The sequence below is a fragment of the Callithrix jacchus genome, chromosome 5, assembly GCF_049354715.1.
Source record: "Callithrix jacchus isolate 240 chromosome 5, calJac240_pri, whole genome shotgun sequence".
In the NCBI taxonomy this organism is placed as follows: Eukaryota; Metazoa; Chordata; class Mammalia; order Primates; family Cebidae; genus Callithrix; species Callithrix jacchus.
The window spans coordinates 17655788-17681000 of record NC_133506.1 but is presented as its reverse complement, the minus strand read 5'-3'; the positions used below and the strand labels follow the sequence as shown (position 1 = coordinate 17681000).

General features: G+C 40.2%; 1 protein-coding gene across 4 annotated transcripts in view; it reads right to left on the bottom strand.

Annotated features, from left to right (window-relative positions):
- Positions 1 to 25213, bottom strand: part of SLX4IP (SLX4 interacting protein) — a 203928-nt gene that overhangs the window by 62454 nt on the left and 116261 nt on the right. For 2 of the 4 annotated variants that reach the window (XM_078371350.1, XM_002806757.7), the window contains 2 exons: positions 22893 to 22982; positions 17862 to 17982 (listed from right to left, as the gene is read on the bottom strand). In XM_078371350.1, the coding sequence (XP_078227476.1) occupies positions 17862 to 17982; positions 22893 to 22982 (211 nt within the window). The remainder of the gene's footprint in view (positions 1 to 17861; positions 17983 to 22892; positions 22983 to 25213) is intronic. The other 2 variants (XM_054255215.2, XM_054255214.2) reach the window with 1 other exon arrangement.

The window sequence follows — 25213 nt, the reverse complement described above, 5'->3', positions numbered from 1 at the left end:
GTTGAAATGAAGGAAAAAACGTTAAGCGCAGCCAGAGAGAAAGGCTGGGTTTCACACAAAGGGAAGCCTATCAGACTAACAGCAGATCTCTCTGCAGAAACCCTACAAACCAGAAGAGAGTGGGGGCCAATATTCAACATTCTTAAAAGAATTTCCAACCCAGAATTTCATATCCAGCCAAACTAAGCTTCATAAGTGAAGGAGAAATAAAATCCTTTACAGACAAGCAAACACTGAGAGATTTTGTCACCACCAGGCCTGCCTTATAAGAGCTCCTGAAGGAAGCACTAAATATGGAAAGAAAAAACTGGTACCAGCCACTGCAAAAACATAGTAAATTGTAAAGACCATTTATGAAGAAACTGCATCAACTAATGGGCAAAATAACTAGCTAGCATCATAAGGACATGATCAAATTCACACATAACAATATTAACCTTAAAAGTAAACAAGCCAAATTACACAATTAAAAGACATAGACTGGCAAAGTGGATAAAGGGTCAAGACCCACTGGTGTGTATATTCAGGAGACCTATCTCATGTGCAAAGACACACACAGGCTCAAAATAAAGGGATGGAGGAAGATTTGCCAAGCAAATGGAAAGCAAAAAAGAAAAAAAAGTAGGGGTTGTAATCTTAGTCTCTGATAAAGTCTTTAAAACAGACTTTAAACCAACAAAGATTAAAAAAGACAAAGAAGGGCATTATATAATGGTAAAGGGATCAATGCAAGAAGCTAAAGATTCTAAATATATATGCACCCAATGCAGGAGCACACAGTTCATAAAGCAAGTCCTTAGAGACCTACAAAGAGACAGACTCCCACACAATAATAGTGGGAGACTTTAATATCCCACTGTCGATATTAGACAGACCAACAAGACAGAAAATAAACAAGGATATTCAGGACTTGAACTCAGCTCTGGACCAAAGAGCCCTAATAGACATCTACAGAACTCTCCACCCCAAATTAACAGAATATATATTCTTCGCAGCACCACATTGCACTTATTCCAAAATTGACCACATAATTGGAAGTAAAACACTCCTCAGCAAATGCAAAAGAACAGAAATCATAACAAACAGTTTCTCAGCCCACAATCAAATTAGAGCTCAGAATTAAGAAACTCACTCAAAACCACACAACCACATGGAAACTGAACAACCTGCTCCTGAATGCCTACTGGGTAAATAACGAAATTAAGGCAGAAGTAAATAATTTGAAACCAATGAGAACAAAGACACAATGAACCAGAATCTCTGGGATACAGCTAAACCAGTGTTTAGAGGGAAATTTATAGCACTAAATGCCCACAGAAGAAAGCAGGAAAGATCTAAATCGACACCCTAACATCACAGTTAAAAGAACTAGAGAAGCCAGAGCAAACAAATTCAAAAGCTAGCAGAAGACAAGAAATAACTAAGATCAGAGCAGAACTGAAGGAGATAGAGACAGAACAGAACCCTTCAAAAAAAAAAATCAATGAATCCAACAGCTGGTTTTTTGAAAAGATTAACAAAATAGACTGCTAGCCAGACTAACAAAGAAGAGAGAAGAGTCAAACAGACACAATAAAAAATGATAAAGGAGATATCACCACTGATCCCACAGAAATACAAACTACCATCAGAGAATACTATAAACATGTCTACGCAAATAAACTAGAAAATCTAGGAGAAAATGGATAAATTCCTGGACACATACACCCCCCCCAAGACTAAAGCAGGAAGAGGTCAAATGTTTGAATAGACCAATAACAAGTTCTGAAATTAAGGCAGTAATTAATAGCCTACCAACCAAAAAAAGCCCAGGACCAGACAGATTCACAGTCAAATTCTACCAAAGGCACGAAAAGGAGCTAGTACCATTCCTTCTGAAACTATTTCAAACAGTAGAAAAAGAGGGACTCCTCCCTAACACATTTTATGAGCCCAGCATCATTCTAATACCAAAACCTGATACGGACACAACAAAAAAGAAAATTTCAGGCTGATATCCCTGATGAACATCGATGTGAAAATCCTCAATAAATTACTGGCAAACTGAATCATGCAGCACATCAAAAAGCTTATCCACTGTGATCAAGTTGGCTTCATCCTTGGGATGCAAGGCTGGTTCAACATAAGCAAATCGATAAACATAATCCATCACATAAACAGAATCACTGACAAAAAACACATGATTATCTCAATATATGCAGAAAAGGCCTTCGATAAAATTCAACACTCCTTCATACTAAAAACTCCCAATAAACTAGGTATTGATAGAATGTATCTCAAAATAATAAGTTATTTATGACAAACCCACAGCAACTATCATCCTGAATGGGCAAATGCTGGAAGCATTCCCTTTGAAAACCTGCACAAGACAAAGATGTCCTCTCTCACCATTCCTGTTCAACTTAGTATTGGAAGTTCTGGCCAGGGCAATCAGGCAAGAGAAAGAAATAAAGGGTATTCAAATAGGAAGAGAGGAATTCGAACTGTCTCTGCAGATGACATGATTATAAATTTAGAAAACCCCATTGTCTCAGCCCAAAATCTCCTTAAGTTGATAAGCAACTTCAGCAAAGTCTCAGGATACAAAATCAATGTGTAAAAATCACAAGTATTCCTATATACCAATAATAGACAAACAGAGAGCCAAATCATGAGTGAACTCCCATTCACAATTGCTATAAAGGGAATAAAACATGTAGGAATACAACTTACAAGTAATGTGAAGGACCTTTTTAAGGACTGCAAATCACTGCTTAAGGAAATAAGAGGGGACACAAACGAATGGCAAAATATTCCATGTTCATGGATAGGAAGAATCAATATCATAAAAACAGCCATACTGCCCAAAGTAATTAATAGATTCAGTGCTATTCCCATCAAGCTACCACTGACTTTCTTCATAGAATTAGAAAAAACTACTTTATTTTGTTTTTATTAAAAAAAATTTTTTTTTGAGACGGAGTTTCGCTGTTGTTACCCAGACTGGAGTGCAATGGTATGATTTCGGCTCACCACAACCTCTGCCTCCTGGGTTCAAGCAATTCTCCTGCCTCAGCCTCCCGAGTAGCTGGGACTACAGGCGCACCCCACCATGCCCAGCTAATTTTTGTATTTTTTAAATAGAGATGGGGTTTCACCTTGTTGACCAGGATGGTCTCGATCTCTTGACCTTGTGATCCACCCGCCTCGGCCTCCCAAAGTGCTGGGAATATAGGCATGAGCCACCGCGCCCGGCCATTAAAAAAAACTACTTTAAATTTTATATGGAACCAAAAAAAAAATCCCGTATAGTAAAGACATTTCTAAGCAAAAAGAACAAACCTGGTGGCATCATGCTACCTGACTTCAAACTATACTACAAGGCTATGGTAATCAAAACAGCATGTCACTTGTACCAAAACAGATATATAGACAAATGAAACAGAACAGAAGCCTCAGAAAAAACACCACACATCTACAACCATGCGATCTTTGACAAACCTGACAAAAGCAAACAATGGGGAAAGGATTCCCTATTTAATAAATGGTGTTGGGAAAACTGGCTAGCCATATGCAGAAAACTGGACCCTTTCCTTAGGCCTTACATAAAAATTAACTCAAGATGGATTAAAGACTTAAACCTAAGACCTAAACCCATAAGAACCCTAGAAGAAAACATAGGTAATATCATCAGGACATAGGCATGGGCAAAGACTTCATGACCAAAACACTAAAAGCAATGGCAACAAAAGCCAAAATTGACAAATAGGATCTGGTTAAACTAAAGAGCTTTTGCATAGCAAAATAAACTACCATTAGAGGGAACAGGCAACCTATAGAATGGGAGAAAATTTTTGCAATTTATAATTAATCTATCCATCTGACAAAGGGCTAATATCCAGTATCTACAAGGAACTTATACCAACTTTTTTTTTGAGATGGAATTTCACTTGTCACCCAGGCTGGAGTGCAATGGTGTGATCTCAGCTCACTGCAACTTGTGCCTCCTGGGTTCAAGTGATTGTCCTGCCTCAGCCTCCTAAGTAACTGAGATTACAGGTACCCGCCACCACACTCAGCTAATTTTTTTTTGTATTTTTAGTAGAGATTGGGTTTCATCATGTTGGCCAGGCTGGTCTTGAACTCCTAATCTCAGGCAATCCCACCCACCTCAGCCTCCCAAAGTACTGGGATTACAGGCATGAGCCACCATGCCCGGCCAAACTTAAACAAATTTATGAGAAAAAAACAAACAACCCCATCAAAAAGTGGGCACAGGATATGAATGAACACTTCTAAAAAGAAGACATTTATGCAGCCAACAAACATATTGAGAAAAGCTCATCATCACTGGTCATTAGACAAATATAGATCAAAACCACAATGAGATACCATCTCATGCCAATTAGAATGGCAAACATTAAAAAGTTAGGGCACATGCTAGAGAGGATGTGGAGAAATAGGAATGCTTTTATATTGTTGGTGGGAGTGTAAATTAATTCAACCATTGTGAAGACAATGTGGTGATTCCTCATGGATCTAGAACCAAAAATACCATTTGATCCAGCAATCCCATTACTGAGTATATACCCAAAGGATTATTATGAATCATTCTACGATAAAGACACATGCACATGTATGTTTATTGCAGCACTGTTCACAATAGCAAAGACTTGGAACCAATCCGAATGCCCATCAATTAGACAGGAAAAAGAAAATGTGGCACATACACACCAAAGAATAGTATGCAGCCGTAAAAATCATGTGCTCATGTCCTTTACAGGGACGTGGATGAAGCTGGAAACCATCATTCTCAGCAAACTAACACGAGAACAGAAAACCAAACACCGCATGTTCTCACTCATACGTGGGAGCTGAACAACGAGAACACATGAACACAGGGAGGGGAACATCACACACTGGGGCCCGTTGGGGAGTGGAGGGCAAGGAGAGGGACAGCCTTAGAAGAAATACCTAATGTGGATGACAGGTTGATGGGTGCAGCAAACCACCATGGCACATGTATACCTATGTAACAAACCTGCAAGTTCTACACATGTATCCCAGAACTTAAAGTGTAATAATAATAATAAAAAACCTAAAAATAACTGTGGAGATTTTATTTACTTTCTATTTGTCGTAATAAGTGGTTAGAGAAATGTCCCCAGGTTTTGAGAAAGCAAAGTGTTTTGTGTTGTCATTGTTCTTTAGTACACTTTTTGTAAAAAGTATAAAACTTAAAGTTTTACAAATTACTCATTCCTGAAAAAATAATCTTTGTTGAAATTGAAGCACAGTCAGCAGATGGCTTATAGGCATTTGCTTTCCCATTATTGCCCTTTTAAGCTTTACACGTGTGGATAAAAGCCTATAAAATGTTTTGATTGAGTACATTCTGGGAAGAAATGTAAATAATAACCAAAGCTATTTAAACACGTGTAAAAAGAAAACACGTTTCCACAGTACTTTATGAGAGATTTAGGGAAATCCACTTCTATTTGTAAAGGGCTGTGAATAGAAAAAAACAATGTCTAAATAGTAAAAATACTTAATAGAACAGCAGATAACTGAAAATGTGCTGTGCGGTGTTTTATTGTTTCTAAAACCACATGAGTGACTAAATCTTCCCCTCTTAGTCCTCCTCCATGCCTGCTGTGGAAGTCAGAGAACTACCTAGCTTGCTCTGTGACTGCTTACAGTCCCGTTCCTATTGTGCATAGGTGCGCACAACAGGAGCTCATTCTAACGGCCCATTGTAATAACTGACTCACATAGAAAATGACTCTTAAAAATAAAACTACTTGTCAAGGGCCTATGTTTATTCAGGGATCACCGTGGTTGGAGGTACAGCACTTGTTACTGTTGTTGTTAATGTGTGAGAAAAGCACCGACTGAAGGGAAGTCTATAGATGGTGTTTTAAAGCAGGTTTTCATTGTCCTCCGAAAATGCATGAAGGTTTGTATGGAGGAAGGGCTGGGTTCTCAAAAGGGAAAAAGTACTTCACTTCTGAAATTTATTTTAAATAGAAAAAGGCCCTGTTTTCAAAGGGCTGGGAAAATAAATACAAAACAAAACACCACATACACAAATTTGCACTCGCGGGGACGCCGGGGAGAATGGCTCACAATGAGCCTGTGTCTGAAGAGCAAGGAGAAAGCTTTTTTTGGCAGGTATCATGCATCGGGTGTTGGGGAAAATTGAGGAACATTTCTCAGACAGAGGAAAGAATAGGAAAAACTTGCTTGTTTTGGCAATTCTTGTCTTTTTCTTTTTCGCTTCTTGTCGTGTGAACACACACTGATTCCCCAACATGGTGGTAATGTGCCCCACACAGAATGCTTCTTGGAGGGTGAATGTCGACGAAGAGAGAGAACACCTTGGTAATTCAGCCTCAAACATTCGCCTAAGACACCTCAGATGCCACAGGAGGGTGAGCAGAGGACTAGGTACTTTGGCTGCAGATGTAAGCTAAGATTTTAGAGGAACATTCAGCTTAGAAGAAATGCCAAAAAGCAAGCCACTGCAGACAGAAACCACAGTACCCAGGAAAATTTAATTTATTTTATGGCATTTTCCAAAGGACTCGGTTTCTTAGATGTTAACTACAAGAAAAGGTTACATAGAATACAATAATAGGCAGTAAAAAAAAATTTACTGTTACTCTTCCACAAACACAAAAATGTCATGAACTCTATTTAGAAATGCACTGAGGCAAGTGCTTACAGCTGGAAGATGAGCTCTGTTTTGGGGCTTATTTCTCCCTTTCCATCTTGTGATCAGAGAATAGAGGACATAAACTTTAAACCAAGATAACCACATGGTAATTCAAGCAGAATACTACTCCTAGTTAATTTAAAGACAGACGTGTTTTTATGATTAGAGGAAAACTGTATTAAAAAAAAACCATAAACACACAATACTCTTCTTAATAGGGATACCAAAGCAATGAGGACAAACTAGATATCAGACAGGAGAGTTCTCACGTGGCCTCTGACACTTCCTAGCTACTATCTGATCTTTGGGCAAGTTACTTGAACTACATATCTGGCTCTCATCTGTAGAGCAGGGGTTCTAAAGCTTAGGAATGGTTAAAACAAGGGCTAAGAAGACTAGCTAGAATGGACTGTCCCAGGGATCTGCCATGGGTAGGTGGAAGACCTAACCCGGAGCAGCAACCGAGGGGTGGACAGGTACCTGGGCAGCGCAGCAGTACTAATGAAGACCCAGGGTAGAGTGGGTCAGAGGGAAGGTATTTTCTGTCTCTGGAGTCAGATGTTGTAGCCTAATCTTACACTGAGGGAATAGTTGTAAATAGGTTGTAGCCTAATCTTACACTGGAGTTTTAACTTTCTGAAAACCAGATGAGAAAATCTACTTGATAATTTGTAACTCACAGGCCACTTTCATCTCTGCATTTTGTGTAAGGGGCCAAGAGATGTTGCAATGGAAGCATGATGTAAAGTCTTGGCAACAGGAATGGGACCTGTGAGTAGTAACAATTCCTTTATTTCTCCCAATACCTGTACTCTGACAGGCTCTGCAGTAGGTGCTGAACAGAACGTGACTCCTGTCCTCAATGAAACTGAAGTCTATCAGTGAGGCAGGTAAGCAACTGGAACAATGAGTGCCGCTACTACAGAGGGTGAGCAGGGAGAGAGGAAGGGAGGCGCTCTTGAGAAAGAAGCTACACAGAATCAGTTTTTAAGTCTCCTTCGAAGAAGTGATATCTGAGCACAGGCTGAAGGATGAGGAGGGCACACCCCGTGGAGCACAGGCAGCATGTGTCCAGAGGCCCAGGGTGAGAGAGCAACATGTTCTGGGGATGTAGTTGGGGGAGAGTGACAAACTGATCAATGACCATGGGCCCTCTCTGGGTTTGCTGGCCAAGGCCATCTGGGAATAATGACTACTCCCAGTCCCTGGCGACAGAGCTCTTCCTGAACTCAGTCGACCATAGGTCTAGCTGGAGAACTGCCAAAGCCTCCAGGTCCTGGGCAGTTGGCTTACCCGGCATACTCCTAAATAACCAGACTGCTCAGTGCCTGAACCTGGGACTCAAATGTTTGCTACCCCCAATTTGACAAGGTCACTTTTATGCTTGCCCAATAAAAAAGGGTGATGGAGGCTCACATCTGTAATCCCAGCACTTTGGGAGGCTGAGGCAGGAGGATCACTTGAGCCCAGGAGTTCCAGATCAGCCTGGGCAACACAGTGAGGTCCCATCTCCACAATTTTTTTTTTTTTAAATAGCCCAACATGGTGATACACAATTGTGGTCCCAGCTGTTCAGGAGGCTGAGGTAGGAGAATTACTTGAACCCAGGTGGTTGAGGCTGCCGTGAGTCATGATCATTCCACTGCACTCTGGCCTAGGCAACAGAGTGAGGCCATCTCAAAGAAAAAGTGTGTGTGTGACCTGGCATGGTGGCTCACGCCTATAACCCCAGCACTTTGGAAGGCCAAGGTGGTTATATCACTTGAGGTCAGGAGTTCGAGACCAGCCTGACCAACATGGTGAAACCCCGTCTCTACTAAAACTACAAAAATCAACCAGGAGTGGTGGCAGGCGCCTGTAATCCCAGCTCCTCAGGAGGTTGAGGCAGGAGAAGTGCTTGAACCCAGAAGGCAGAGGTCGCAGTGAGCCAAGATCGCACCACTGTACTCCAGCCTAGACAACAAAGCAAGACTCCATCTCAAAAAAAAAAAAAGTGTGCATGTATCTGTGTGTGATACATGGCAGCACTCCTTGATACAAGATGCCCAGAGAGTACATAATCTGTATGCATGCTGATCTGTGTGACAACACCAGCCTGTGCCAGGTGATCCCCCTGTTTTCCCCCAAACTATCTGCAAAATGGTGTGTGACTCAACAGGAGAAAGATATGCTACCAAGGCCACTCCCGAGTGGGTAGCCTCCTTGCAGGTGAGGGATGCCCCCCCAGGGAGTGAGAGTTACTGAGAGAGTTAACAGCCAGTATAGATATGATATCTGTAGAGCACCAAAGTTCAAGAGTAAAGGTGGAGTACTGGGTAACTGGGTGAGTAGAAATTTGCAGTCAATTTAAGCAAGTGACTGGGCAAGTCACTTGGTCTACTGGAGGGCCATGATCCATTGGTGACCTTGGACGGAACCATTTCAGAGTGGTTCAACCCATAGGTGTCTCTGGCTTACTGGTTAACTGATTATGTCCATAACTCCAAATAAGATGGAGAACATACTTAGACTCAAACTGTATGTTATGGGCTGAGCTGTATTCATATGTTGAAGTCCTAACTCCTAGTACCTCAGGATGTGACTATATTTGGAGATCAAGTCTTTAAAGAGGTAATTAAATTAAAATGAGGTCATCGGGATGGGCCCTAATCCAATCTAACTGGCATCCTCATAAGATACAAAGACATTTATAGCAGAAAATCATGAGAAGACAAAGGGAGAAGATGGGCCATCAACAAGGAGAGAGGCCTTAGAAGAGACTAACTTGCCAATACTTTGATCTCAGACTTCCAGATAAGAAGAGACACAGACATATATAAAGGAAGAATCACCTAAAGACACAGGGAGGAGACAGCCATCAACAAGCCTAGGAGCGAGGCCTCAGAAGAAACTAACTTTGACTAACTAACTAACTAACTAACCTTGACCTTAGACTTCTAGTCTCCAGACTTTTAGAAAAAGTAAATTTTCTGTTAGTTAAGCCACTCAGTCTGTGGTATGCTATGGCAACCCTGGCAATACACTGTATAACAGAAAAAAAAATCTCGATCTAGTACCCAGGGACCTGACCTGGGCCACAGCAACCTGGCCAGTCCCCAGATTTGAGTCCATTCATGGACTTATTTTCTCCTAGAAAGGAGAGCCAGGCAGTCCTCAAGTAAGGACCCTTCATAACGTTACAAGTACATCCTATAAATCTTCCATGTGGGATCAACTGAGATTACTATAATTTGCACAAGGGAAGAAGGGAAATAGCCAGACTTTTGAGGAGGATTAGACATTGGCTCTGAGATAATTCTTTGGTTGCTGATTACAGCTGTGATCTACCAGAGGGTGACACCTAGAAATGAGGCTTAAATTCATCTTACTAGGGACCCAGCAGGTCTGTAAAAACCCGCAGTTGTCTTCCCCATTGCTAAATGCAACCTTCGGATAGGTTTATTCTGCAACTGACAGAATCCACAGTTGGACTTCATGCCTTAGGGAGTGAGAAGTGTTATGGCAATTAAGGGCTAGGTGAATGTTTCTGGAATTTCTCCCTCCCCACCAAAACTGTAAACTAAAATCAGTATTAATCCCTAGAAGATCAAAGGGATCTGCCGCCATGAAAAACCTGAAACATCCATGAGCATCTTTCATGTAGTCTTATCTCACTTTCCTCTTTGGCTTAGGCAGAATGCAGATGGGTCTTACAGAATGATGGAAGGTTAATGTAAGTTTAATTAGCCAGGGATTCTTCCAGAGGTGGTTTCTCATTTGGAGCACTACAGCACCTCGCATCAGTACTACAGAGGTGGCAAAATCTGTTTTTTTCTATCCCAGTGAACAGCGAACACACAAGTAGGTTTCTATCTACTGGCAAAGAAAGTCCTGCAGCTTCACTGTTCTGCCTCATTGTTCTGTCGTCATTCTGCTTCAGTGACACCACTGAGTCTACAGGGACCTTCAGTATCTCACTATGTTGCAGGACATTGTTCTGGTCTACTACACTGAAGGCATTATGATAGGACTTACACAGCACAAGGCGGTGTGTACTCTGGGTGTCATACTAAGACACAGGCATGTCAGATGGTGACAGACAAAACCATTCAAAATACACTTGGCCTGGTGCACAGGAAGAAGTTCATCTAAAAGGAAAGTCACGATTTTTACACCTTATATCCCTTACTAGAATGAAATAGGCATGAACATCAATGACCATGTTTGCATGTTTCTCTGACTGATGTAAGAGACCTGAAAAAGTAAGTTTCACTCACCTGTTAGGAGTAGATGAAAATTTGTGCCTAATCAGTGGCTCCACCCAATAGAATGAAACTAGCCAGAAGTGAATGAATGTAATGATATCACCTAACTCAGGGTGGAAAAGAAAAATCTGTCCAGTGAGCTGACTACCGAGTGGTATATTTTGGGTCTATGTGGCCTATGAGAGGAGATGGCCTGAGAAACAAATATACACTGGTTCACTGGCAGTGGTTAATAGTTTGAAGAGAGGGTCATCAAGGACTGATGACATGAACATCTGGGGAAAAGTTATATAGAGTGTGAGAATATTTATATCTTTCGTGAAAGGTCTCCAAAGGGCCCTGTCTTAGACTATTGTGTTGCTATAACAAAATACCACGAACTAGAATAAAGAATAGAAATTTACGTTCTCACAGTTCTGGAGGATGGGAAGTCCAAGATTAAGGCATGAGCAGGTCTGGTGAGGGTCTGATCTCTGTTTTCAAGATGGTGCCTTGAACACTGAGTCCTCCAGAGGGAAGGAATGCTGTATCCTCACATGGCAGAAGGAGGAAGGGCAAAAAGGGACAAACTCCCTCCATCAAGCCCTTTTATAACAACATTAACCTATTTATGAAGGCAGAACTTTCCCCACCTTGCAACACTGTTGCATTGGGGACCATTTCCAACATGTGAATTTTGGGGGATACATTCACACCACAGCAAGCCCCATTCAGGAGAGGTTCTTATCATGAGTTAGACAAGGTGACCTACCCCATGGATGCTGGCTGGCCTCTTTCCCTAGCTGCCAAAGGACCTGCTCAAAGGGCTCATAAGCAATGTCGCTATGGAAGCGTGGATGTATGTTCTGCTAAGCCTCAACAGACTTAAGCTAACCAAGACTGAGCTTTGCCAAATGCCTAATATGCCAGCAATAGCAATTAATCTGAGCCTCCCTACCAACCCTCATTTCATAGGGAGATGGGCCAGTGGTGGTGGGTAGATTACATTTGACCTCTCTCATCACAGAAAGGCAATGCCTTATCCTCACTAAAGTGAAGCCTTCTTCTGGATTTGGATGTGCCTTGTATGCCTGCCATGTTTCTGCCAGCCACAACATCCATAGACTTCAGGAAGGCGTCATTTGCCATCACAACCACTGCAATTCTGACAAACCAGCTCATTTTACAGGAAACAAAATAAGACAGTGGGCTTATAAAACTCAATGGTCTTACAAACAATAAAGCACAGCTCAACTGCAGCTGACCTTACTCAATGGTGGAAAGGTCTACTGAAAACTCAGCTACAATGCAAATTATGAGGCAGGACCTTGCAGAACTGGAGTAAGGTCCTAAGGGATGCACCATAGGCTCTGGCCAGCAGAACAATATGTGCTACCTTGGCCAGATACATGGTTCCTGGAAGGAAGGACTGGAAAAGGGAGGTGACCACCTCAGCAAACGTTTACTTTCCATCCCCACAACTCTGCTTCCTTAGTACTCAAAGGATGATTATAACACAGATGATAACAATGAATCGGGCTAAAAGTTCAAAGTACCATGTGATTATTTCAAGCTCTTTGTGGTACTAGACAAGCAGGCCAAAGGGGAGTTTAAATGTTGGCTCATGATGAGATGAATAGGAGGAGAGAGGTATATGGACAAAATAAAAAGGAATGTAAAGGTCTCTACCTGGTGAAGCATACCCAGTGCTAAAAATTAATTAAAACAATGGCAATCCCATCAAGGCAGGACCACTGGCAGCTCAAATCCTGGGGGGATAAAGGTAAAGAATGCTAATCAGGTGAGTTACAGGCTAACAACACAGGAAAAGCAAAATATATAGAGGAGGGAAGATACAAACATCAACTACTTATTTCACAGTTACAGGAGCTAGAATGGTAGCATCTCTCCACCTCATTGTCTTCTTTGCTGCATCATGTATTTATTTATATATCAATTACTTTTTTGGCTGTTTCCCTTCTATTACATTTAAGGTTTGTTGGCAGTAGTTCACTTCATAATTTAGTTGAAAAAGTAACAAATATGGGCTGGGAATGAACTAGTAAATATCACTTAGAAATCCTGGACTTGGAGCTGGGAGTTGAGACTCTGGGTCACCTCTTATGGAGGATATTTGGTTAGCACATTTCCTTTGTAGTTGGGAAAGTATGCTGTTAGGCAATAGTTTGTTGTTACTGATTAGGAAAGTTATTAGTGGATATCTGTAACTTGTGTCCACCCACTCAAAATTGTTGACCATCATCCTGTTTTGATGACTTTCCAGATTTTGTACGTGTCACTTTCCCAAGGTAAAAGCCAAACATTTTGCCTCCCCTGACTCACTTGTAACTAGGAGACAGCCATGACATCTAGTTTTGCCTTGTGGTGGACTCAAAAGGAACAAAACAGCACAAGGTTGTGGCCATAGGCGGGGCAGTCAATCTCTGCAGGATGGGGCAGAGGGCGATTCCTAAGCATCACAAGGGGCATGTCTCAAAGCTGTCCCCGAGCCATGCCTGAGGCTGTTCTGTGTAGCTTCACAACAGGGCTATCCAAAATCCTGTGAGCTATCTAATATCTTTAATCAACTTCTCTGCTTAAAAGCCAGACCCACTCTGGCTAGTCTCAGGCAGAGAAAAAGTGAAATAAAGAATGTCAGGCAACTAAGGTTCCTGACCACACAGGGTTTCAAGCTGGGAGCTATCGCATTTTTGCCTTCAAAAGGCCACTCTGGCAGCAGAGGTGTGGATGAATTGAGAGAAAAATCACAGGCTGTGGCAGTAATTGAATAGCCGATCAAGACAGGCCTTGACCAAGAGAGTGACAAAAAGAAAAAAAGATTCAGAGGGAAAAGGCAAAAACCACAAACCTAAACTATAAATATGCAGTTCTGTCAGTAAACACATGAAAATACAAAGATAAATAAAAATTAAAAAGCACAGTATCTCCTTTTTTTGATTTTTGGCCTGTCAGTCTGGCAAAAATTAAAAACATTCGTAGTACCCAATATTGGCAAGGTTAAGAGGAAAGATATTAGAGAGATAGAATTGATGGGCATTGACGTCAAGTCTTTTTAAAAAAACCTTGTATCACTTACTTTTTACTGAATCTATTGAAATACCTTTTCAAGTAACTTAAAAACAATGAGGCTACTGGCAATGTCTGTAATATGCTGCTTTTTGACTGAGTTTGCGAATAATTTTTATACTCTTTTGCATCATATACCTGGAAAAACAGCCTCCAAGTCATTTATGCAAATTGTTCATAGAGAAAACTCAAAGCATAAAAATATTAATATTATTACAGCAATGAGCAAAGTCACCAGCCTAGAGACTTCGGCTTATCCAGGGTTGTATATTAAGTATATATACCCATGCTGATACATATTCCATTATACGGATCTAGAAATGAAAAAAACGTGAAGGAACTCATGCAAATGAGGAAAGATACCCAATTTACACAAAAGCAGAAAGCATCGACATTCATCCAAACTAACTACACAGAAACAACTCTATTTTCAGGGAACATGAGACACAGAACTGAAGACTGAGGAGGAAACAGGTTTAAAAGACAACAGGATCAGCTAAAAACGGGCAGTTAGATAAATGTATGGAGAGATGTTTTTGGTGATACTGTTAATGAACAATATGAGATGGTGGTAGGCCATGACGCATCCCTCTTGTCTCTGCAGGTGTCTGGATCTACACAGCCTACAACACGATGAACCTCAGTCATCTGTGAAAAGCAATCTTGTGGTCGATCTGCGTCATCAATGCTCATACCTTTTAGAAATTGACAGTTTAGTAAGAGTCTAAGCATTTATTAACCAATCCCTACTGAAATACCAATGACATTCTTCACAGAAATAGAAGATAACACTAAAAATTATATGGAACCACACAAGATCCAAATAGCTAAAGCAATTCTGAGTGAAAGAATAAGGCTGGAAACATCATACTACCTGATTTCAAAATATACTACAAAGCTATAGTAACCACACTAGCATGGTATGGTTATAAAAACAGACACATAGACCAACGGAACAGAAGAGAGAACCCAGAAATAAGTTCACTTATTTAGAGCCAACTGATTTTTAACAAACGTACCAAAAACACATATTAGAGGAAAGAACACTTTCTTCAAAAACCGCTGCTGGGAAAACTGGATATCCATATGCAGAAGAATAAAACTGGGCCACTGGATACAAAAATCAACTCCAAATGGATTAAAGACTTTAATATAAGACCCAAAACTAGAAAACTACTAGAAAACTATACCTACCAGAAGAAAACTAGAAAACTGCTAGAAGAAAACTCAGGGAAAACTTCAAGATATTGGTCTAGGCAAGGATCTTGCGAGTAAGATTTCAAAAGCAGAGGCCATAAAAAGAAAAATAGAAAAATGGACTATATCAAACTAAAAATCTTCTATACAGCAAAGGAAACAATCAAGTGATGAGACAACCTGTAGAATGGGAGACAATATTTGCAAACTATCCATCTGACAAGTGACTAATGTCCATAATAAACAAAGAACTCAAATAACTCAATAGCAAAAAGCTAATCTGATTTTAAAACGTGCAAAGGATTTGAGCATTTCTCAAAAGAAGACATACACATGGCCAACAAGTATATCCAAAACTGCTTAACATTATTAATCATCAGGGAAATGCAAAGCAAAACCACAATGAGATATCTCATCAAAGTTAGGATGGGCATTATCAAAAAGATGAAAACTAACAAGTGCTGGCAAGGATGTGAAGAAAAGGAACTCATATACATGGTTCATGGGAATTTAAATTAGTGTAGCCATATGGAGAATAATATGGAGGTTCCTCAAAAACCTACAAATAGAATTACTGTGTGATCCAGCAATCTCCCTGCTAGGTATTTTAACAAAGGAAGAAAATAAGTATATTGAAGAGATATCTGTACCCCCTTGTTTATTGCAGTACTACTCACAGTAGCTAAGATATGAATCAATCTAAATGTTTACCACCAGGTCAATGCATAAAGAAAATGTGCTATGTATCTATACACAATGGAATACTATTCAGCAATATATACATTAAAAAAATAAAATCTGTCATTCATGGTGACATGGGAGGAGGGCAAGGAAGTACTGGGTAGAGAAAGGCAGGGTCCCTGGTGAGGGCTCCGCCCTTAGGCCTGTGCCCACAGACCTAGGTGAGGACAGCCACTCCTGTTTTCATGCCCAAATGTTGCATCTTCCAAGACCACCCTGGCCCACCATGCCCCCAATCCTGTGCCTGAGACCCTAGTGGGTAGACACACAGTTGGCTGGACATCAAGAGGAGCAGGCCAACAAGCACCAGCAGACTCTGGCAGGCCATTGACAGTGGGATAATGTGAAATTGCGCCAGCGGAGAGTGGCAGCTGGGCGGCCCAACTGCAGGGGACGACCACCTTCCCACATGATCCCACTTCTGGATGCTCCACTCACATCCCTGCGAGCCCTGTGAGCTACCTCCACTCTAAAACCTTGCACTCATTCTCCAAGCCCAGGTGTGATCCAATTTTTCCGGTACACCAAGGAAAGAACCCGGGATACAGAAAGTCCTCTGTCCTTGAAATAAAGCAGAGGGCCTATCTGAGCTGATTAACACAAGCCGCCTGCCGATGGCTAAACTGAAAAAGCACATTGTAACACATGCCCACTGGGGCTTCAGGAGCTGGCAACACTCAACCCTAGATGCTGCTGCTGTAGGGTCTGAGCCCGTGCTACTGCCGTCTACATGTTCCCCTAGGGGTTTGAGCTGTGGGGCCACATCGCCATCACATGTCCTGTGAGGGGGATAAGGGACCTTTTCAATGACAACATGAATGAGCCCAAAGGAAATTCAGTGAAGTAAGTCAGGCACATATACACACGATGGAACACTATTCAGCCATAAAAAGGAATAAATTAATGGCATTCGCAGCAACCTGAATGGGACTGGAGATTATTATTTTAAGGAAGTACCTCAGGAATAGAAACCCAAACTCATAAGTGGGAGCTAAACTATGGGGATGCAAAGGCATAAGAATGGCACAACAGACTTTGGGGACTTGGAGGGAGAGGGTGGGAAGGGAGTGAGATAAAAGACTACAAATCATGTTCTGTATATACTGCTTGGGTGACGAGGGCACCAAAGTCTCACAAATCACTGCTAAAGAACTTACTAGTGTAACCAAAAAACATAAAGAAAAAAATAGAGATATACAGACATATTAAATTTTATGATGTAATCAAGAAAAATAAATATCATGTTCTCACTCATATGTAGAAGATATTTATATAAAAAAATTGAGCTCATACAATTATAGAGAATTGTGGGTATTAGAAGGCTAGGAAGGATAGGGAAGGGAAGGATAAGGTCAGTTAATGGATATAAAATTACCGCTAGAGTAGGTTCTAGTGTTCTATATAGCACTATAAGGTCAAATATGGTTAACATTAATTTATTGTATATTTTCAAAAAACCAGAAGTAAGGATTTTAAATGCTCACAACACAAAGAAATGATAAATGTTCAGGTGATATATATGCTAATTACTCTAATTTGAAAATTACACATTGTATACACGTATCAAAATATCCTATAAATATGATACACGTATCAAAATATCCTATAAATATGTACAATTACTACATGTCTACTAAAAATAAAAAAGAAAAACTTCAAAATTAAAAAAAATCCTTTAAAGAATTTACAGTTTCCTTAGGAATGTTTTATTTGCTATTTTTATATATTTTGACTACCATTAAAAGTCCTGAGGGTTCTTTGGTTAATTTTCTTTACCCAAACAAAGTATCTTCATTAGGACATATTTTTTAAATGTATCACTACACTAACATGACAGTCAGAGTCAAACATAATTGCCATCTCTACAGAGCAGAAATTCTATTTATTTTTTGTGCAAAATCAAAGTGCTCTGCTCCTACCTTTTAAGGCCAAGGGACTGGATCTCGTGAATTCTGCGTTTGATGGCCTGTGCTGCTTGCGAACTTCCAAGTGCTCCTGAACTCTTGAAGCAATGGTTTCTTTTAACAGTAAACAGACTTCCTAAAGTAAATAAAAAATTAGATATAAGCTTCCAATTTAAATGCAAAAAAGTTAACATGAGATATATTAAAAAGTCAACAATGAACATTTCATTTTGTTTGCTTTTTAATTTAGTTATGAATGTTGAAAGGAATGTCATGTTTGCTCATGGATAACACTGCAGATTTAAATTTGCTACTGAAGTTTGCTCAAAACCATAATGTTGGCTCACTGTGTGACCTGGGAAAGTCACTGCATTTCTTTCTGCCTCAGTTTCACATTTCTGAAAGAAAGATAAAAACACTTCAATGTGAACATCTGGGTGAGGAGGTAATAAAATAAGTGCAGTAAAGAACACTTTCATATAAATATCAATCAGTTGTACTGTGACAAGTAGAAGAAATACGTCAAGAAGAGCCAACACTGGCTGGCAGCAAGGGCCCCAAGGAAACACCAGTGTGGCCACCCAGGGAACAGCAGGCAGGGATGGGGCCAGGAGTAAGGGCATATTCATCCACTGCTGGTACGACAGCATGGGCAACCCAGACCACAGCCCCAGTCAACTGTGGGGAGCAAGCCCCTCATGGTTTCAGGACTGTTTCATGTGTATAAGCACAGTGTTGCTGGATATTCCAGTTTGTTCAAAAGGAGTCAGAAATAGTAATTTGTACAGAAAATCTACCATTTTTCAAACTTGGTCTAAAAATGTTTTTAAATCTAAACACATTGGCTGGGCGTGGTGGCTCACGCCTGTAATCCCAACACTGTGGGAGGCTGAGGTGGGTGGATCATGAGGTCAGGATTTCGAGACCAGCCTGACCAACATGATGAAACCCCGGCCCTACTAAAAATACAAAAATCAGCCAGGCATGGTGGTGCGTGCCTCTAATCCCAGCTACTCAGGAGGCTGAGGCAAGAGAATTGCTTGAACCCAGGAGGTGGAGGTTGCAGTGAGCCAAGATCACGCCACTGCACTCCAGCCTGGATGACGGAGCGAGACTCCACCTCAGAAAAAAAAAAAAAAAAAAACACCATTATTAAAACCTAAACATCATCATTGATTAGTTTCTGGTCTTGGGTTTACAAATCTACTGAAGAAGGAAAGTGTTGAGCAGTGAGTTAAGCAGCAAACTGGAAATCACTAACGTTATTTTCCTTCTAATGCTCTTGTTGATGATACTGTATATGCCTGTTTGTTTTCGTAAAAATGCATTACACTCATCTATTAACAGTGAAAATAATGCAATTTCTCTAAAGTAGATTAACATTTACTGGGTGACAGAAACGTGGCTTTAATCCGATTTCAGTATTCCTTATCACTAGTAAGTTTCTGTATATGTCAATTGTTTTATGACATATAAATACAACTGTTTTATTGATTTGGTGTTATTTATAATAAAGGAAAACAAACATTTAAGCCCAACCACACAATGGGAAGATACTCTGTGCAGTTGTGTCCTGCACTAACAGGAAAATGTAACCTAATGTAGACAAAGAGAATAAAATTACACACAAATCTAAATTTCTTAATTTAGATTAAGAACTGATGTATAAGGACTGATGATTCCTGTTTAATTCCCAAAGACTGCAGCAAACTCAGAGTTGCCCAGGTCACCTCAAACCTGTTTTGCTGGTTTCTTGCAAAGTCATCTCAGGTTGATCTCTTAGAATCTTCACAAATTAAAACCACAAAATTTTTAGCTGTTCTGAAGAGCAATGATGGTAAAACTTATCCTTTATTACAAACACTTGTACTCCTCAAACAGTATAGAAAACACTGGATTTAACTTATGAGTGTGAGTTTCTAGAGAAAATACAAACACTGGTTTCCTCTCTCCTTCTTTTCACTGCCCAAAGATGCAGTGCCTTGTGAAATACAGATATCCATTTACAGTTGAGTGTTTTGGCATTGTTCACACAACAAAAAGGCAGCCTTGCCGCCTCATAGCTTGTTTTTTTTTTTTTTTTTAACAATTAAAGAATTTTGCTTCACATGCAGAGTTCAACTATGAGTGAGCTAGAAAGTATGTGAAAGACATACATGGAAACAACGATTGCTAAAATTTGTCCATAAATGCCCTATAAGGCTAAAACTAAAAATAGTATGACAAAAATAAAGCAAAGGCTCACACACAAACTCTCTCCCTCTAGCTATGGGACCCTCCTTCCGTGAGTCAGTTCGACAAATGGAAGGTAGACCAACTGCAGTGTGGCAAAGGCACACCACACTTGGTGAAGCTTTCTCTTCAAAGCCGCAGTAGTGCAAGAAAAGAAAAATTCTCAGCTACCTTCGAGGGGCAGACAAGAAGAACAAGTTAGAATCAGTGCACAAGAGAGAGATACAGAGGGCATCTCTAGGCTAACAGGCTGTGCTCACTTCCTCGAGTTTACAAATGGAACAGTTTAAATTCAACTGTTTGGGTACAAAGACTACTCGTGCTGCACTCAAAATAAACATATGGTTAATGCATGTAATTAGTTATTTTGTCTAAAAAGGAACTGGATTTTCTTAGGCTTTCACTGTGTAAAATGACGGTTAAAATGCAATCAAATTGGTTGCTCATGAAATCCCAATCATGAAAGGATCTAATGATAAAAAGGACGAACGCCTGGGGTCACTGAACTAGACTAAAGTCATAGCCTTTCCTCAACTAGCTTTTCTCCTTTCTTACACACACGAATGATCCCAGAGGGATTTTAATGTCAGTGAATCCTTTTTTTTTTTTTGAGACAGGGTCTCACTCTGTCACCCAGGGTGGAATTCAGTGGCATTATCAATGGCTCTCACTGAAGCCTCAAGCTCCTAGGCTCAAGTGATCCTCCCACTTCAGCCTCCAGAGTAGCTGGGACTCCAGATGCAAGCCACCACATCTGGCTAATTTTTGTAATTTTTAGAGACGGGGTTTCACTATGTTGCCCAGGCTGGTCTTGAACTCCTGGGCTCAAGCAATCCACCCACCTTGGGCTCCCAAAGTGCTAGGATTATAGGTGTGTGTCACCGCCAATACACATTTTAAAAGGGCAAATTAAGGCCGAGGTGGGCGGATCATGAGGTCAGGAGTTCAAGACGAGCCTGGCCAACACAGTGAAACTCTGTCTCTGCTAAAAATACAAAATTAGCTGGGTGTGGTGGCACATACCTGTAATCCCAGCTATTTGGGAGGCTGAGGCAGGAGAATTGCTTGAACCTAGGAGACAGAAGTTGCAGTGAGCCAAGGTGCCATTGCACTCTCAAAAAAAAAAAAGGACAAATTAAAGAAGCAGCAGCAAACCAACTATTTGGTTTTGAGAGGCTGACCTGCCCCTTGCAGCTGCCAGCGCAGCGCTGCTCAGCAGGTCCTGTCATGCACTGCACAGCTTTGCTAAGTCATGCCCTGATGCCCTCAAGTAGGTACTATGAGCATCCATGCAGCTGCATGTGGCTCCTATAAAAACCCCCTAGCCTTATTCTTTGGCTATGAGGTGATTCACACACCTACGGCTTTATTTTAAAGAATTCCAAATTTACTGAATCTTAGGCAAAACTGACTCAATATTAAGAAAGGTCTAAGGTGGATAAAAGTCTAAGGTGACAAAGCTGAAAGAGAATGGAGAACGGGCCTGGAATGGATTCTATAACACTGTTAATTTAAGTCAAGTCAGAAGATTTTGGGGTAAGGTCCTCTTGGGTGATTATTAGTCACTTTGGGGAAAGGAATGAACAGTTTTGAATCACAGCAACATGTGCTAGTAAGCTAAAGAGTGGAATTATATGAAGGTAAGTGGCAGTAGGAGATGTTGATTGACTTGCTAACTATTTAAAAGTCCTGGAGCATCTATAGTTATTTACCTGAATGATAAATCCCGCCATACGGAACCTTGTGCCTTCCTTTTCTCAGCTTTGGGTCACCAGGTATTCTTTGCAAAATAATGACACCAAAGTCTTGATCATATTATCCTTTGAATAAAAATGTACTATCCTATAAAATATTTGTTGGGGATTGAGGATTTTTTTTTCTAGTGATCTACAAAAGCTGATTAAAAGCAATTATCACAGAAAAGGGTGTTACTGTTTTGTTTTGCCACTGTCCATAGTTTTTTCTCCATATACTGTCTTTTAATAAAACTCATTTTTCTTTCTCACTCTAAAAAGCAACTGTGATAAATGGACATCATGGATAATGATATTTTTAAAGGCATGTAAAAGGCACAAGCTGATTATCCCTGTTCTCTGGTGAACGGGGGTGGGAGAAAGAGGTAAAGTAATGGTGACAGCTCAAGGCAGCTTGTAAGCCTCCACCACAGGCAGCACGTGGGCGGGACTGCTGAAATTTAGAACCAGGAGTAGACTCAGCATCTAGGCCAACCTCTTCACTTTCAGATGAGGAGGCTGAGGCTCAGAAAGTCCAACATCATGCTCTGCTAAGTCCCCGGCTACTGGCTTTCCTGACTGACCAATGTGAGAAGGAACACAGTCAAGTATCTCCTCACTTGTCAAAGGCTCACAATAATAAAAGGACAACAGAAAATAAAAGCTGAGGCTTTATGGGTGTGAATGTTCAGCCTTGTGTTAACCGCCATACCTGCTTCAGGTGCTCAGGCCATCCTTCACAACCAGTCAGGTTAAAATCCTGCTTACCTGAAATAGTCCCTTTAACTATTTCTTCTTCTTCCTCTCTCTTTTAAAATATACAACTCCTTCCCCCAAAACATAGAGGTATAAAATGTCTGGTTTAAATAATAGAGTATCATATGAAGTATATGAATGTGTCAGTTTCTGAAGGAAGAAAAAAAGTGGGTGCATATGTGTCTGTCATTGGGAATACAATTGTTTTCCAAGGATTAAATACTCAACACTTTTCCCCATTAATAGAAATAAAAGCTTGAAAGAGCTAATATTTTTCCTAGCAGCAGCAGCTACTTGCATGTAAATAGTAGAAAGTTTGTTGTACCTCTTTCTTCTGTTCAGAAAACCAGCTTGTATCTTTGTTTGAACCTTGCGGCAATATATGAAGATCCACCAGGACAGCAAAATTCCCACACTGAAAGACATTAATGGCAGAGTCAGTGTCTGTGCGGCTCATGCCCAGCAAACAATGTGAGAAAATCTCACAAATTCCTATGTGGTTGGTCATGATGAAATGGCAACAAAGTTCACTACTAGACAGAACTCTTAAGAACAGGGCTACAGGTCATAATGTACTACTTTTCCAAGTTTAACATTTGCTGTGGAAATGCTAAGGAGAGATATAATATTAATCAAGACAGGAAAGAAAATATGTCTCTGGGCTGAACCTTGAAAGGGGATGTTCAGGCATCCCAGCGGCAGTTGGAAGACATCAAGCACTGAGAGAAGTTAGATAGGTCAGTACTAGGTAGGCTCCATAAAGAATGATTCCATGCACAGCCAGGGGAATTCTTTCTTCTACTCAGCAAAGAACAGATACAAGATACCGCATTTTCAGATGGACAAAAGGATTGGCTAGGACAGTACACTTTGGTATTGAAACAGGAACACGGAAGAATGAGAAGTAAGCAAGAAGAAAAAGGTAGATACTGAATGCCAGTTAACGAAACTAAAAAAAAAGCATTAAAATATGCTACAAAACTGTAGCCTGACTTTGTTCTTATTCTATAGGCTACTGCTGTCCAGCACTTTGGAAAAAAATGGAGAAATTTTATATCTATGATGTTCAGTAAAGACAGCTAATAGCCATATGTGGCTCTGAACACTCAAGACGTGGTAATTGTGACCGAGAAGCTAAGTTTTAAATGTAATTTAAATTAAAAATTTAAATAGCTACACATAGCTAGTGGTTCCATACTAGACAGCACAAGACAGACCCTGTGAAAAGTTGTTGCCTTATAAATCCTCACATATTATGAGTAAAGCAATTTCTGAGAATCACAAGATAACTGGGAATAAACTAATTTGGAAAGGAATGAGACACCAAGTCTGTAGGTTGGGGATGGTCTGAGAGACCCAGAGGTTTGGTTTATGAGACCCAGAGGTTCAGTTTTTTCACTTCCTTGGCTGGACAGTTTTTTTTTTTTTTTTTTTTTTTAAATTCTGTCCTATATATCAATGGTGAAAGGAAAGTAGTTTCTACAAATGGTTAGACCATCAGATGTAAATATAAAGCGAAACTTGACAACTCCTTCATGCTATACACAAACTTTAATTGGAGATGGATCACACACCTAAACAAAAAAGACAAAACTATCTTCCTGATCTTTGGAATAGGAAAATATATACAAATATTTTTTAAAGATGGGGTTTCACCATGATGGCCAGTCTGGTCTTGAACTCCTGACCTCAGGTGATCCACCCACCTTAGCCTCCCAAAGAGCTAGGATTACAGGCGTCAGCCCGACAGGAAAATATTTTTTAGACAGAATCCAGAAAACACCAAATATTGAAAAAAAAAATTGTTAAATTGTTAAATGTTCAAAATTAAAAATTTCTGTTAATCAAAAAAGCACCATTAATAAAATAAATAGGTATGCTACAGAATGGGAAAAATGTATCCATGTATTTTTTCATAAATACATATATCTGGCAAAAAGGACATATCCAAAATATGTAAAGAACTCCTACAAATTGATATATTTTTTAAAAAACCTGAGTTTGAAGACACTTCACAAATAGGATAAATGAATGGCTAATAAGAAAATTTAAAAAGCGTTCAATATCATTAGTTATCAGGCAAATGAAAATTAAAACCACCAAGAAATACAACTACAATACCCGCCAAAATGACTACAATTAAAAAGACTGACATAACATGCAATGTTGGTAACGATATGGAGCAACCCAAACTCTAACACTTTCCCAGTGGAAATGTAAGATAGTGTAGCCCCTTTGGCAAACGGGTTTGTCAGTTTCTTTTAGTCAAACGTACATTTACTTATCAACTGAGCCAATGACTCCTCCCCAGGTGTTTACCCAAGAGAGATGTAGCGTATGTCAACACAAAGACTTGTATGGAAATGTTCATGGAAGTATTAGTTATAATAACCCAAAGTGAAGACAACCCAAAAGTCTACAACAGGAGAACAAATTGTGCCATATTCACGCAGTGGAATGCTGCTCACCATATACCGATATACTCAACATGTATTCATCTCAAAAACATTAGGTTGAGCAAAGGAAGCCAGACCAAAAAACTACATACTGTATGGTTCCATCTATATATAATTCTAAAACAGCAAAATCAATGTGTGATGAAAGGAATCAAAAACAGTAATTTCCCAGGGGAAGGGAACTGGGTGA